Source organism: Diabrotica virgifera, chromosome 5 (assembly GCF_917563875.1).
Source record: "Diabrotica virgifera virgifera chromosome 5, PGI_DIABVI_V3a".
Taxonomy (NCBI): Eukaryota; Metazoa; Arthropoda; class Insecta; order Coleoptera; family Chrysomelidae; genus Diabrotica; species Diabrotica virgifera.
The window spans coordinates 21801668-21818651 of NC_065447.1; the positions used below are offsets into that span (position 1 = coordinate 21801668).

General features: G+C 30.5%; 1 protein-coding gene across 2 annotated transcripts in view; it reads right to left on the bottom strand.

The window, feature by feature from the left end:
- The window catches only part of LOC114326907 (phosphatidylinositol 3-kinase catalytic subunit type 3), an 88986-nt gene that overhangs the window by 1063 nt on the left and 70939 nt on the right, over positions 1 to 16984 (bottom strand). For both annotated transcript variants that reach the window (XM_028275364.1, XM_028275365.2), the window contains 4 exons: positions 16499 to 16849; positions 12623 to 12839; positions 10935 to 11274; positions 1074 to 1301 (listed from right to left, as the gene is read on the bottom strand). In XM_028275364.1, coding sequence (XP_028131165.1) covers positions 1074 to 1301; positions 10935 to 11274; positions 12623 to 12839; positions 16499 to 16849 — 1136 coding nt within the window. The remainder of the gene's footprint in view (positions 1 to 1073; positions 1302 to 10934; positions 11275 to 12622; positions 12840 to 16498; positions 16850 to 16984) is intronic.

A 16984-nucleotide genomic window follows, 5' to 3' on the forward strand; every position in this document is an offset into this window, starting at 1 on the left:
AAGAGACCGATGGAGGGAGAATAGAATGTTTGAGTCTGAGTTTGATGAGGGAAAAAGTTTTACTGTGTAATCAAGATCTGAAGAGACCAGTCGAGTTTGGAAAGTAGTGAATTTGTGTAAAGTGGTTAATTTGGTGGCCGTGTAAGCAGATTTCTGTTGAGACGAAATCGTGATCGAGTCGAGAAGTAAAATCTCGTGTCCGAATAGATTCCAGTTGTCTGTCTGGAGCGAGTAGCCGGTTTGTATCAATTTTGCACAAGATATCGAGCTGAGAGAAAAAATCTTGGAATTATAAAGATTGATATTGTTTGTATCAAGTCAGAGACTAAATTGAGGAGAGATTTCAAGCGAGTGCTGTTTTGTGTGGGAAACAGCTTGTACAGTAAGAACAGTTGCAGCATCCGAGGAGCACGTGTGGGAGAAACGAGGACGACACAATCCATGAGAAGAAGTTAAGAAGATAGATAAGGTTAGTCAGATTATTTATGAAAAGAGAGAGTTGTTTGATATTGCATACCATATTTGTTTTTTGTCAATTTAAGAGTTTTACAGCATAATTTATTCATTTATAAATTCATAGAGGACATAAGTAACCTATGTAAAGGTGAAAATTAATTTTTTTTTTATAATAATAAGAACAGTCCACCGAAAAATTTAAATAAAATTTTGTTAAAAGGAAAGGAGATAGTAGAATTACAGATCATTTTTAGTAGATAAAATATTTTTACGAGAGAACAAAGTTTTAGCATACATTTTGAATCTTATATTTATGGTATAGTATATGAATAAATAATATTTATAAAATTTTATATGATTGTGAACATATTTATTTTCCTTGTTTTGTCCTGGATAAAGTAAGCAACGAGAAATACTAGAAGCCACAAACTAAAGATGATATATTAAAATCAATTAACCCTGAGAACATTTTTTTTATTGGAAAGATTTATTAAATTGTGGTTTTGTTTCCCTGAATAGCAATTAAAATAATTAAAATAATTAATTAATTAATTAATTTGATAAGATACTGATCAATTTCATAACTGAGAGAAAATATAGTGCATAACAATACATACTTTCTAATATACTGAGTAATTTTATGTAGTTGTTCAACGAAAGCCGCCATTATAGCAGTAACGGAAGTCTCGATCAGGTTTTGGATATAATGCACAGCCTCTTCATCTCCTAGATCTAGCCTCAATTTGTCTTGAACTTTACGAACAGCCTTGTCAGGTTCTAGAGCTATATCGGGTACACTAGCGTCCACCATTAGGGAGAATAAATTGAGCATCAAGTTTGCGTGCCTAGAAATAAATTGGTATATATAAATTTTTATATTAAAAAAAAAACAGAAAAAAGTTTAGAAATCTGAGAAAAAATATAATTTTTGAAGTTATACTTCTTTACGATGGAGAGTGAAATTTTATAATGCCGGGCGCATGCGCACACAGACAGTATGTATATCCCCTAACAACACACAACATTCCAGGAATGTACTACCAAAGTTCTATCAATATTTGAATGTCCTGGACATTTAGGGAACATTCGGTGAACATCTGATTAAATTATTCCTGGAATGTTACCATAAGACATTCTGTGAACATACTACCAATGTTGCTATATGTTCATTTTCAAATTCACGGCGCATGTATTTGTGCATGGTGCTTAGAGAGGGCATCACGTGACTAAAAACGACCAATGACCTCACTTCGGACTTCGGCGATCTTGGCATGCATCTTGGCCTTGGCCGTTGGCCACCTTGCCGTGATCGTTGTTTGTTTTTATTTGTGATTTTTAAGAATATTTTTTTAATTCGGATACTTTTATAATAACTTTAATAGTATTATTAACATAGTGCATAAAATCAGTTGGAGTAGCAGAAGCAATGTAGATAAAAAATCTGCAGGAATAACGTTTCAAAGGTTAGTACCTATGCAAATATGTAAACAAAGGCATGCCCCTATTTCAGAAAATATACATTTATTATTTTAATAATTGCGATAAGCCACAAACTTGCTTATTCCTAACTAAAATAGTAAATAGAGATAATAACAAACGGATTATTTGTAAAATTAAATTTTTTTTTGCGTTTTTGCTAATGTATGCCTTTATAAACAGGATGGTAGACCACACACTATAATAGTACCAACTAATGAATACACAGTATGAATAGTATAGTCGGTTCGCTAAACTTAGTCTCAGACACAACTGGCTAGTGATTGTAGTAAATAATTTTGACAATTTGGTAAAATTGGCAAAAAAATAATAACTAAATAGTAATTTTGGCAAAATTGGCCAAAAACAAAAAAATTACCTACTTAAATCACTAGCCAGTTGTGTCTAGGGAAACGACTATACTAATAAACAATTTCTAAGCTGCTTTTTATAATATTTTGTGAGTTCATTAATCATATTTTTTATTTAAAACTAAAATTTGTTAATAATGTTCAGTAATGCATATATTTTGTATTTTTAGCTTTCCAGAAGATCCTGCGAAGAAGGCATGAAGTATTGATCAGATTTGTTAATAGAGCAGTATGTTCAAAACATTTTTTAGAAAAAGATATTGACAGAACTTCACTTTCAACTATTCGTTTGAGAGACTGTGCTGTTCCAATAGCTTATATCACACAGGTAATATGCTTAACCCAATTAATAATACAATTACAATATACAGTTGGAAAAATTAAAGAATATGACTTTTCATTTACAGTCATTTGTTTCGAGCTTCAGTCATATGTCGTATAATCCGTGTTGTATTAATATTATACACAGACTATATAACATATGACAGAAGCTCGAAACAAATGACAATCGATGAAAAGCCCTATAGGGCTTTGTTCATTGTCATTTGTTTCGAGCTTCTGTCATGTGTCACATATATTAATATATCTACGTCATACGTCTTTGGTTTGTATCATTGGTTATATCAATAACGTATGACGTAGATATATTAATATTATGTGACACATGACAGAAGCTCGAAACAAATGACTGTGAATGAAAAGCCCTATAACCATGAACGATCACATCAATCACTTATTTTGTATTTGCTGTCTTTTTCTATAAATCACAAACGTTTGTTACAGAAAAAGATCATCATCATCATCATCATTGGCTCGACAGCCCTTTCTGGGTCTTGGCCTGTTCCAGGATTCTTCTCCACTATGATCTGTTTCGTCCGTTTTTTCTCCAGTTTTTTATTTTTAAAGTTTTTATATCATTTTCTATTTGTTCTAAAATAGAAAAAGATAGCAAATACAAAATAAGTGATTGATGTGATCGTTCATGGGTACAGGGCTTTTCATTCACAGTCATTTGTTTCGAGCTTTTGTCATGTGTCACATAATATTAATATATCTACAACATACGTTATTGGTATATACAATAATACAAACCAAAGACATATGACGTAGATATATTAATATTATGTGACACATGACAGAAGCTCGAAACAAATGACAATCGATGAAAAGCCCTATTCTTTCATTTTTCCAACTGTAGATACCGTTGCTCTTCATTATCTACATTCAGAGATCTAAGTTGACATTGTTGCTCAATTACAAAAAATTTTTGAATTCATTTTAAGTCCAATATATCACATAATTATTGCGAAGTAGATTATACAAGAAAACAGATTAATATTGAAGGTAAATAAATAAAAACATCAGAAATAGAAAACAAGAATTAAGTTATAATCTTAAGTTAAAGTAAATAATAAAAACAATAAATATAATAAAACAAAATACTTATTTGTTTGTGAAAAAGCTATTTCTTTGTGGCATTTTTGTAATTATTGTAACTATTTTAATGGGGAAATAAGCCACAATTTACTTGAAAAAATAACTTTATTATGGTTTCTACTTCCACATCGGACGTCGTTGTCAAAATAAAAAATGTTTTATTATTTTCTTTATTAAATATTATTTAATTTATTATTATTATTATTTATGCATATTATTACCTGTAAATATTTCTTCTGATTGTTAATTGTAAAGGATAGAAAAATTACCATTTATTTTATTTCTTTTATAATCAGCTGAGAGAAGTGGTCTACAAAAAACCAGGAAGGAAATGGAATATGTGGATATGAAAGGCAAAAGAAAGGTTTACAAAGCAAATGTGACACATTTTTTTATAGGAATATCAGTAAATTACATTAAAAGATTTTTTACAATAAAAATGTTTATATTTATCAAGGATGCATTATTTGGTATGGCCACATATCGTCAGTGATGTGACAATACCTCCTATCTGTTTTTTCATGAGATTTGTAAGATAGACTAAAAACTTGTTTGGGCCACCTCCTGTTTTCATATATTTTTTGACTTGTTTTGCAGTAAATTTAACTATCTATTTACTACAAAACAAGTCAGAACTTACGTATGAAAACAGGAGGTGACCTTAAAAATGTTTTTCGTCTCCTGCAAACCTCATGAAAAAAGATATAGGAGGTATTGTCACATCACTGACGATATATTTCAGAGAATGTCTAAAAAATATACTGTGAATGTTGAAAGAACGTTCGTAGACATTCATGGAATGTTCCAACAAGACATTTAGTCTAAAAAATATACTGTGAATGTCCAAAGAACATTCATGGAATGTTCCAACATTCATGGAATGTCCCAACAAGACATTCAGTCTAAAAAATATACTGTGAATGTCCAAAGAACATTCGTATACATTCATGGAATGTTCCAACAAGACATTCAGTCTAAAACATATACTGTGAATGTCCAAAGAACATTCGTAGACATTCATGGAATGTTCCAACAGAACATTCTAAGAATATTTAAAATGCTGACACAGCACTTTCCTGGGACTTTCCAGGGACATTCGTGTGCATTTGGGGACATTCCAGGAATGTTTTCAATGTCCTGTGAGTACCTTCTAGGAACATTCCTGGAATGTTTTGTGTTATTAGGGTCGTTGCTAATCTTTCAAGATATGTACATGTATGTATCAGCGCGGTCAGCGCAAATAAGTCATATTATATCATATAAAAGGATATATTAGTGTTCTTAGTAAATGTATTATTTATTATAATTTTTGTGTCATTGGATTTGTTTTCCTCGGGAATAAGATATTTTATACTAATAGTAAGTATATTTAAAGTATTTTTGTACACTTTACTTGGTCTTTTAAATTTGTCAGGATGTATGAGAAATCTTGTAACCTGTCAAAGCGAAGGGAATATAGCTCAGTGGTAGAGCGTGTGACCGGAGATCAAGAGGTCCCGGGTTCAAATCCCGGACGATCCATATTCTTTTTTTATATATTTTTGATATCGTTTTAATAAAATTTTTTAAAAAGTGGTAGGTAAAAATTTAAGTAGTTAAATATTTAATTAATTTATTAATTAAATTAATTTAATTTATTAACTTTAAATAGTTAAATATTTAAAAAAAATACAAATAACCTGTTAAGTATATTAATTTAGTTGAAATCATAATAATAGAAGTATAACTTCTTACGTGCGTACAAAGTACACACATTCTTTTTTACTTAAAAGGATAACATGATAAATATCTGATTTTTTTGTTAAATTATCTAAAACAGTTTTTTTAATACCATTTTTAATAACATTTAGGCAAATTCGAAAACAATATGACGAATTTTTTAGAGAATAAGAATGGCTCTCAAACAATGGCAAATGACAAAATTACTCTTAAAGTGTTCCTTCGTTTATTAAAAAAATAGTTTAGAAACACATATTGGCTTTATCAACTACGAAAAAGCTTTTAACTAAGTACACAACAGAGTATATTTTTATCTTTCACTTGTAGTCTGGGCTGATTATCGGAGAATAGGCCATTTTTGGGAAAAGTTATTTACCAGCAATTTTATTGCTGGAATCGAAGCTTATGATTATATATATTAATAATATAGGTATGCAAAGTCCGCAGATAGTGTGCTACTTTTTTTATTAACAAAATGGCGCCCCTAAATCGTGTTTTTTTTTCAATTTTTGCTCCATAACTCCGAACATTTGAACTTTACACCAAAAACACCCTAATAAAAATTCACCGAAATTAAATTCTACATAAAGACATGTTTTTCCCGATCTGCTTCGACGAAAATTTTCCTCGAAAAATGCGGGTTTTCCCAACAAAATCTTTAAATTTCAAATAAAGTTTTAGATAAGTAATTATCTACCAATAATTAAATAACTCGGTGACATAAAAGCTTTGTTGGTTTAGATTATACTTCCAGAAGCCGGTGAAAAGTAAACGAATACTTTAGCAACAATTCAATTGTTAATTAATAATTTACGGTCGCAATAATAACCAAAATAATTATGATACACTGATCAAACTTTGAAATCTTATAAAGATGAGATGCCTATTTAATATCCTGTCGACAAAATATAAATTTTTAATTTTTTTGAATAATCTTTAAATATTTAAAAAAAATAGTTATAAACAAATTAACGTTTATCAGAAAGTTTTTATTATATTCTAATTTTAAAAAATAGGTAAAATGCGTATTCCAAAGATCTTGAAAATGAATGCTTTAAAACTTCTTTGCAACTATTTGCAAAAAAGTTATGAAACAGCAAAGTAAACATACGATTCCTACGTTGTTTATAATGTTTTTTAATTCTTTCAAAGCGTAAAAGTGAGTTTAAAGTACAAGCTAATTACTTACGAAAAATATCGATTATTAGTTTAATATTTATATTTTAATTAAAGATAATAAATATTTTTTTTTGTAATTTACACGCGCGAAAGTAGACTAATACAGTATCGTAGCTAACATTTTCACTCGAGACGACGACCGTCGCGCGACGTGCACTAGTTAATAAATAAAATTATGTATTATAACCCGTCCACGGCTCTGTATCAAGCCTACTTTCGCGCTAAAAGTTACAAAAAAAAACATTTTTAATCTTTGATTAAAATATAACCATTGAACTAATGTTTGGTATTTTTGAGAGTAATTAGTTTGTACCATAAACTCACTTTTAAGCTTTGAAACAATTAAAAACAAATTTTAAACAACGGAGTAATCGTATGTTTACTTTGCTGTTTCATAACTTTTTTGCAAATGGTTGGAAAAAAATTTTAAAGCATTCATTTTCAAGACCTTTGAAATACGCATATTAAGTATTTTTTTAAATTATAATATAATAAACAATTTCTGAGAAATGTTAATTTGTTTATAACTATTTTTTTTAAACATTTAAAGATTATGCAAAAAAATGAAAAATTTATATTTTGTCGACAAAATATTAAATAGGCATCACATCTTTATAATCTATCTAAGTTTGATCAATGTCTCATGATTATTTTGGTTGTTATTGCGACTGTAACTTGTTAATTACCAATTGAGTTGTTGCTAAAATATTCGTTTAATTTTCACCGGCTTCTGAAGTTATAATCTATACCAAGAAAGTTTTTATTTCACCAAGTTATTTAATTATTGACCAAAAAATTTATTTGAAAATTCGAGATTTTGTTGGGAAAACCCACATTTTCCGAGGAAAATTTTCGGCGGAGCAAGTCGGGAAAAACATGCCTCTATGTAGAATTAAATTGGGGTGAATTTTTATTTGAGTGTTTTTGGTGTAAAGTTAAAATCTTCGGAGTTATAGACCAATAATTGAAAAAAACACGATTTGGGGGCGCCATATTGTTAATAAAAAAAGTAGCACACTATCTGCGGACTTTGCATACCTATATTATTAATCTATAGGATCATATATTCGATTCCAGCAATAAAATTGCTGGTAAATAACCTCTCTTTGTACTTTACTAATTAGACCAGCGTATTATAACTATTTTTTTTTTCAAAATTTAAAGATTATGCAAAAAAAAACGAAAAATTTATATTTTGTCGATAAAATATTAAATAAACATCTCATCTTTATAATCTCAATAATTTTGATCAATGTATCATTATTATTTTGGTTATTATTGCGATCGTTAATTAACAATTGAATTGTTGCTAAAATATTCGTTTAATTTTCACCGGCTTCTGGAATTACAATCTATACCAAGAAAGCTTTGATGTCACTAAGTTATTTAATTATTGATTAATAATTACTTACCTAAAACTTTATTTGAAAATTAGAGATTTTGTTGGGAAAACCCGCATTTTCCGAGGAAAATTTTCGTCGGAGCAAATCGGGAAAAAACAAATCTATGCAGAGTTTAATTGCGGTGAATTTTTATTTGGGTGTTTTTGTTGAAAAGTTAAAATCTTCGGAGTTATAGAGCAATAATTAAAAAAAATACGATTTGTCGGCGCCATTTTGTTTATAAAAAAGGTAGCACACTATCTGCGGACTTTGCATACCTATATTATTAATGTATAGGATCTTATAATTCGATTCCAGCAATAAAATTGCTGGTAAATAACTTTTCCATGAATTTTGCTAATTAGCCCAGAGTATTGTGTTTACAAGGATTTCTATTTGTATAATTTTTGTATATTTTGTTTCGTTGTTTTTAGCTAGTCTCCGTTGTTTCATCAAATGCAATATGTTTTCTGTCATCCAAGCATTCTTTTTTAGCTTCGAGCTGCCTTTTAAATCCCTCACACAAATTTCCTTTACTGTTGTTATAATTTTATTTAAGCCCCCATCGACATTCTCACCGATATTTTCCCAAATTAAATTTTCATTAAGTTGTATTTATACCGCATCCTTAACTTTCTCGTCTTGTAGTTGTGTTGTATCAACATTTTTGCGAGACTTCTTTTTGATCACCTTTTTTAATTTTCATTAGGGTACAGCTACTATTCATCGTGTGCAAGTGTGGAAGTACTTGGAGGGGATACGAGAAACGATCGTGCGCCAATAGCGGAGAAATCTTGCAACTTTTTTAAATAAATCATATTGTCAATTGAAATTGTCAAATTGACGTATATTTCATACCTACTGTCATTGAAGAAGAAAAATTATATGTTGCTCCACAATATTGATATGATATGCAATTATTATATAAAAGTCTATTTAATTAGTTGTATTTTGCTTGCAGTACTGCATTTTAATAATTAATTTTATTTACTACATACAATTGTTTACCTTTTAATAACAGGTCTGTTCGTACAGGAATCAGAAACTATCACTGACTACCAGCAACTGCACGACGCATGCGTGTTTCAATATTAGCGTTCGCACAATTGAAACACGCATGCGTCGTGCAGTTGCTGATAGTCAGTGATAGTTTCTGATTCCTGTACGAACAGACCTATATTATAACCTCAATATTACTTTTTCTTCTTATAATTTTTTTGGGCTATGGCCTTGACAAGTATCCAGCAACCAGGACTAATATAATTGGTCAATATAATTAAAGTGCGAAAAATTTTGCTGAGCTATGAAACCAGGTGTCGCTTTTCCGAACTTGCACGGTCCCAATAGGGATGTGATCAGACCCAATATCAGCAACTGGATAAGTTTTAGCTGATTTGATGTAGTTTCTAAATCGATTTTTTATTAGAATGAAGTCGATTTGGTTCCTACTAATTTTATTCTCTGATTCTGCACCTGACTTCCGAGAGTAGATCTCCACGTTAATTTCTGTTTCCCAAGCCATAATCCCCTACGATATTCAAACAGTGTTCTTTTTCAACTTTGGCGTTATTTTCTGCTGTTTTAATAAGATCTACAGCATCAGTACGATCTTTATAAAATGCTTCTAAATTATCTTCATCACTGGATGATGTTGGGGCATAGACCTGAATTACATTGGTAATGAACGGCTTTAATGAAAGAAGGTCGTTTCGCTAAAAAAACTGTCCAGCAGGACGAAGAATATGATGATCGATTATATTACTATATGGTCCAAGAATAGCATATTAATCAATTGTAAGTGATCAAACTCGATATTTTTAATAACAATAAAAAAAATAATAATCGAAATTATGCCTTTTCTTGCACACCAAAAGTGTACTTGTACCTGTCATACCATATTGTCATTGCCAATTTATCGTATTGTCATTGCTAATTTTTTTATAATTATTATTTTTTTGGAACCTCATGGCAAGGCAAGGCAAGACATAACACAAGATTTGTTGTAGTGTTTTTTATTATTGGGTTTTCTCATATACAGAGTGGGCCAAAGAAAAAAGTCCACCTCGATATTTGGCAGTATTTATTAGATTTTAAGGAAATGACGAAACAGGTCAATTTTTGATCTAAGAGGGACACATTTTTAGGGTACATTCATTTGTCATTTGTCAACCCCTCCCTTCTACTTCCCCTTATTTTTAAATAGGGAATAGGGGTCGTGTGCTAGCTCATTTAAAAGGTTATTCAATTCTCTATTCAGTAATATAAACATTAACATAATCATTTATACAGGGTGCCCAAGAAAAAATATTTTAATTAAATTAATTTACACAAAAAGAAGAATGTATGTAATTTTTTAATTCAAAATACATTCTACTGCTGTCAAAAAAGAGAAAAAAATGTTTTTTGATAAATAAATATTGCTTTTCGCTTAATTTCAATGTTCAAGCTGCCACCCATCTGCCTCTTGGTAGGTTGAATATTGAATTTAAGCGTAAAACAATATTTATTTGTCAAATAAACATTTTTCTATGTTTTCTGTCAGTAGTAGAATGTATTTTGAGTTAAATAAATTGCATACATTCTTCTTTTTGTGTCAATTAATTTAATTCAAAATAATTTTTCTTGGTATAAATAATTATGTCAATGTTAATATTACTGAATAGAGAATTGAATAACCTTTCAAATGAGGTAGCACACGACCCCTATTCCCTATTTAAAAATAAGGGTTGGGGGAAATGGAAGGGAGGGGGGTTGACAAATGACAGATGTATGTATCGTAAAAATATGTATCCTTAGATCAAAAATCGACATGTTTCTTCATTTCCTTAAAATCTAATAAATACTGTTAAATATCGAGGTGGACTCTTTTCTTTGACCCACTCTGTATATCGTTTGATAAATAAAATTAGCTTACCTTCTTAGATGAAGAAACGCAGTGTAACACAACTTTCTAAACTGTTGGAAATGTTCAGAGTGAACTCCGCCCATGGCTTCCACCATTTCCTTGCTCAACTTCATAGGCGGAGGTAAAGGTTTCGGATCTCTGCCCAAAATATATCCGAAATCGATATGGAATAGCTTGCCATCTCTAGTTAGCAGTAAGTTGTCTAAATGTCTATCTCCGACACCTAAGAGATAGGTTATTACACAGTAACCGGCGCAAGAACGGACGTACGTGTCCATTATATCGGGGGCTATACCATAGGGGCTGTTTTCTTGAGGATGATATTTTCTAAAGTAGTTGTGTATGCTACCTATAATATAAATCATTATAATCAATGTTAATGTTAGAAACATAAAAATATCGAAAGTATAAATAATTAATTTATAAGATTTTAGCTAATAATTGGAAATAGCTGGAAACAAATTAACTAGTATTAGTATGGGCCTAAAGCAAGACTGCTGCATAGCAAATACACTCTTCAAAAGGCTCTCTCACTGTGGAGAATAAAGTGCTGCAATATGGGCACCCCAATCGAAGACGATAGATTACACACGATACACTTCGCTGACGATCAAGCCATTCTAGCTGAAGACCATATGCTAAGAAAACTGTAAGAGGAGTACACCAAGTGGGGCCTCACAATTAATATACAAAAATCGAGTACTTAATTGTAGGAGAAAAACCAGAAAGCCTACAAACTGAAATGGGAACTATAAAACCAATAGAAACCTTCAAATAGATGGCAGTCCAAATAACATCAAAAGCGGGGTGTACAGGATTATCAGCATCCAAAATAAGAGCAACACATATTCATTTAATTTTTAAATGTCTTACAAAATAAATATCACGTTTGTTGTTAAATAATGAGGCGACACCGATTGCTCAACACGAGTGCACTAGTTTCAATAACGCTTTGTCAGCTAATCAATATTATTCTTATTTCACGGCCAAGCCGAATCAGCATTAAAAATATCTTATTTATAGTTACAAAATAACATCGCGAATCATTCTATTATCAATTATCATTCGGGATTTAGATACATTATTAGACGAGTCAGATTTCCAAACGCACCAACTAGTTACTGTGGTATTTAGAGTATTATAAATAAATAAGTATTCGGAAAATATTGTCTACTTCATCAACCCCTGTCATAGGGGGTAACTATCCCAACCAACATGGGACGTTCCTGAGGGTGGAATACCACCATAGGGGAATAACGAAGAAATACATTCCAGGATTGGTCAAACAAGATTGGTCAAACCCGACAGCTACAACTATTGTGGAATAATAAAATAACAAAATAAAATAAAAGAAGAATTTAGAAAAATGGAAGAGACTAGAAGAAAACGAGGTAGACCAAGACAATCCTAGAGAGAAGATGTCGAATGACCGCCAGATATATAAAGACTGAAGATTGCTTCGACAGAAAACGCTGGAAGTTATAATGCGAGAAGATATAATGCATCAACTGTAGAAGACTGAAAAATATAAGATCAGATATTAACATTAAAATGGAAGATCGATTGTTTTCTATTTTTGATCGCCATCAGATTTTTATCAATCATCAGAAATTTAACGATATTTAAAGAAAAAAGAAGAATACTCTCACATTTACATTCACTTTTTTCGAATTATCTGAAATATTAAGTCATATTACCTTCTGTAGCCAGAGCCTCGGCAACTGTGACAGAATCTATAAACTGTACAAACCCATGCTTCGTACTCGTAGCGAGTACTCTGTAAGGCGTCAGTTTTAAGTCCAAATTTTCTTTGCTCAAGAGCTTATCCATAAGAGTGATCATCTGTAATATCAACTGATCCTGTCGTAGGTCATCTCCCAATTTAAATATTGCTACATATTCTTCGTTTTCAACCTTAAATAGAAATACTTATAGTCCAGGGTAATAAGGTTTTTCCATGACACTCGAGCAACCAGGGTACTGAAGCGTTTTTTCGACAGGTAATACCTATAAGAGCAAATTGTAACTATTTCCTGCGTAGGATCTGGCGGCCATTTTTATTTATAAACAATTGACTGTCAAAAAATGTCATTTTTCCCTATTTTTTCAAATCAATGGAAAACAGTGAAACTTATGGTTTTTTTAGTACAAATATCTTTGAGATTATGGAAAAAGCTTTAAAATGACGTATTACAAAGTTTGATATACTCATTTATTGTTAATATAATTTCGAAAAAAGTTGGAATTGTAAAAAAAATTAATTTCGCAATATCTATTATAAAAATTAGTGTACAGCTTTGAAATTTTTGTCATATAAGGGTTCTTTAGTGCTTAATATGTGATAAAAATTTCAAAGCGATTCATTCAATTGTTTAAATTTTATTCAAATTGTTTATCCCAGAGAGCATTTTTTTGCAATAACATAAGTCAGAAAAAAATGAAGTTAGAACCATTCCACAGGTGTCAAATGAAAGAGCATGAGCTATATTTTCAACTTGGTTTAAAAAAAGTGAATAAAAAATGCATTTATTAGTATTAATAATTATGCAAAAGTATCGTAAATCTTTCCTTATAAACTTTTTATTTTTTTATATAAGAAATTATATATATTTATTACAATTTTTAATCAAGTATGATATAAATAACATTACATGGTAGTTGTGCGCTTAAAACAGGGTAAAAAAAGTTATTTTTTTTGGAAAAAGTTATTCAAAAAGTTTATAAGGGAAGATTTACATACTTTTGCATAATTATTTATTACTAATAAATGCATTTTTTATTCGCTTTCTCTAAGCCAAGTTGAAAATATAGCTCATGCTCTTCCATTTGACACCTGTGGAATGGTCCTAACGTCATTTTTTTCTGACTTATGTTATTGCAAAAAAAATGCTCTCTGAGATAAACAATTCGAATAAAATTTAAACAATTGAATGAATCGCTTTGAAATTTTTATCACATATTAAGCACCAAAGAACCCTCACTTGACAAAAATTTCAAACCTGTACACTAATTTTTACAGTAGTTATTGCAAAAATATTTTTTTTTGCAATTCCGACCTTTTTTCTCAATTATATTAACAATAAATGAGTATATCAAACTTTGCAATATGTCATTTTAAAGCTTTTTCCATAATCTCAAAGATATTTGTACTAAAGAAATCATAATTTTCATTGTTTTCAATCGATTTGAAAAAAAAGGGGAAAATGCCATTTTTTGACAGTTAATTGTTTATAAATAAAAATGGCCGCCAGATCCTACGCAGGAAATAGTTACAATTTCCTATAAGTATTACTTGTCGAAAAAACGCTTCAGTACCCTGGCTGCTGAAGTGTCACGAACAGGGTATATTTTTGTCTTATTACCCTGGTCTATTATGTTTATTGAAATAAAATATTTGAATTGAAAATTGTTTTTTCTAGATAAATTTTGACACCAGAGTAATCTACTAAAAATATGTAATGATTCATGGTGATAGCATGTTGGACCAATGTATTCATGTTAATATTGGGTGTTTTATACTTACAAAACAGTTTTAGTAAATTTTATAGCAATTTTAACGAAACAGTATTAACAGTCTAGTAATTATGTTAGTCATCATCTCTGTCTTTTGCTATTAGCTCAATATCATAGGCAAATCTCAGATGGTTCTGGTTTTCGCCGTCTATCGTCACTCCTTTATTTGCCCATTCTAAAGTTCGAAACATATCTTAAGAGGAAACAGTAGCGATCAACAGGTAGCAAAAACGCCTTCCAAGATTGCGGCTGTAATTTTGAATATTTTTTCGAGATATTTGGCACACGTATTCGTAATATAATAAAGAATGGCGGTACGGAGCCCAATTTGAAAAATATATTAATATGTGGAAATTACTCTGTAATTAAATACAATATTAAAAAAACGAGCCTGTACCGCCATTAAGAAGAACAAAAAAATACACTTTCTTCAAATTAACTTTTTTATCCGATGCCTAGATTTTGTGTCATTTTGGAACTACTAATTTTTTTTATTTCATTAGTAGTTCCAAAATGACACAAAATCTAGGCATCGGATAAAAAAGTTTATTTGAAGAAAGTGTATTTTTTTTAATGGCGGTACAGGCTCGTTTTTTTAATATTGTATTTAATTACAGAGTAATTTCCACATATTAATATATTTTTCAAATTGGGCTCTGTACCGCCATTCTTTATTATATTACTAATACGTGTGCCAAATATATCGAAAATATATTCAAAATTACAGCCGCAATCTTGGAACGCGTTTTCGCTACCTGTTGATCGCTACTGTTTCACCTTAAATCTAGAGCTAAAGAAAATAGTTTGGACGAGATATATACCCGATTTCACCAACGATACCTAAACAGTTGCCTTATTAAGTAATTCTTATCGATAGGAACTTCTTAAGTCAATACTTAAGAACAATAGCGTTTCACAACTAAAAGAACTGCTTATCTAGGAAATTCTTTCCTAGGTATTAATTCGGGTACGTTTGAACTATTTTTGATAAATAAAAAGAAGAATAAGATGACATTATCTTACATTTTCGATTATTTGTCATTATTGTTTGTTTTCCAAGTTGGTTTCAGTTTTGTACTATTATAGTTATTTTATTTAGTAGTTAGTTATTTGTGAATTAGGTTTGTTAAGTTTTGTATGTTATTTGTATATGTACAGTGAAATTGAGGAAAAGAAAAGAATTGTAAATTTCACAATGTCGAAAAATTAAAGTTAGTTGAATTGTCAATAATGAAATAATTTTAAAATAAATATGTTGAAAATTGCTTCTTTTATTATTAATTTTTAATGACACACTTTTAGTGATATCATGAATGGGTTTTTGAAACACAACAGTAGTTTGTTAGGTAGTAGGTAGACTACATAATTTTGTCAATAGACCTGTAAAAAACTCCCAAAGGATTTTCTATATTTTCCAACACATATTATATTAATAATATAAAAGAAAATACAAAATTACAACTAATATACCTAATAATATTACAGAATAAGAGAAAAATTAAGGTAAGAAGCAAATTATTGACAAACGTCACAAGTACATTAGTCAAAATTGTAAAAATATAACCTGACTGTCAACGATAAGTAATACCTAAAGTTTAGGGAAATCGAAAACCGTATCCTACCGTAACGTAGTTTTATTTTTTCGGTTTTCCCTTCTGTTTTTACTTGCGATTTTGTTAATAAATTGCGGAAAATGACAAAAGCAGTGTCTTTGATCACAAAAACTGAATACTACAGTCCTTTTCTGAACAGGACATCATTCTACATAGGATATTTATGTAAGAATCTATCTTCTGTGGCCTAGTCCAATATATGTATTAAAATAATATCCTGTTAAGTCACTGGACGAGAAGCGCGCACCCTGTTTTACCTTTTGTGTGGTTTCCTTTTTTTTTGGTAAGACTAGAGTAGAGGCTTAGCAGAATAAATGTAATTGCTGTACAAAAAGATGATAATTTTACAAATCTCTATGACCAATGGTCTCAGCAAAAAACAGGAAACTCAAAATACGAATGCCCTTATCAATCTACCATTTATAAATTTTAATTTTTATTACTTACCGTCTTAAAATACAATTTGGAAGGCATCAACGCCGACTTAAACAAGCTCGCTTGCTCTGGAATGATACCGTTGATCATAACATCCGGATCCAAGGGGAAAGGTATGGCTTCGAATTTCGAAAAATTAAATTTGAAACTATCGGAATCGGCCAGAAGTTGCTGTAGCTTTTCGGCTTTCTTCTTGCGGTTGCCGCTCTCTCTCGAAACCGTTTTCATCAACTTAACCAGCTTGTCGATGAACTTCTGTTGTTTAGTGAGAATGTGGCGTTTCTTTTGCATCGAATCTGAGCCACGTGCGAGGGTTTGCGAAAAGGTTTTCATGACAGTAAGGTACATGTTTCTAACTGCTTCCTAAAATTAAAAAAAAAACAACTTAGAAAACCAGAAAGAATCAGAGACAGTGAAGGAGTGAGATAAAGAAAATATTGAAAAAATAAGAGTGAGAAGAATAAAACGAGGAGTTTCAAAGGAAGGAGGAATGATACA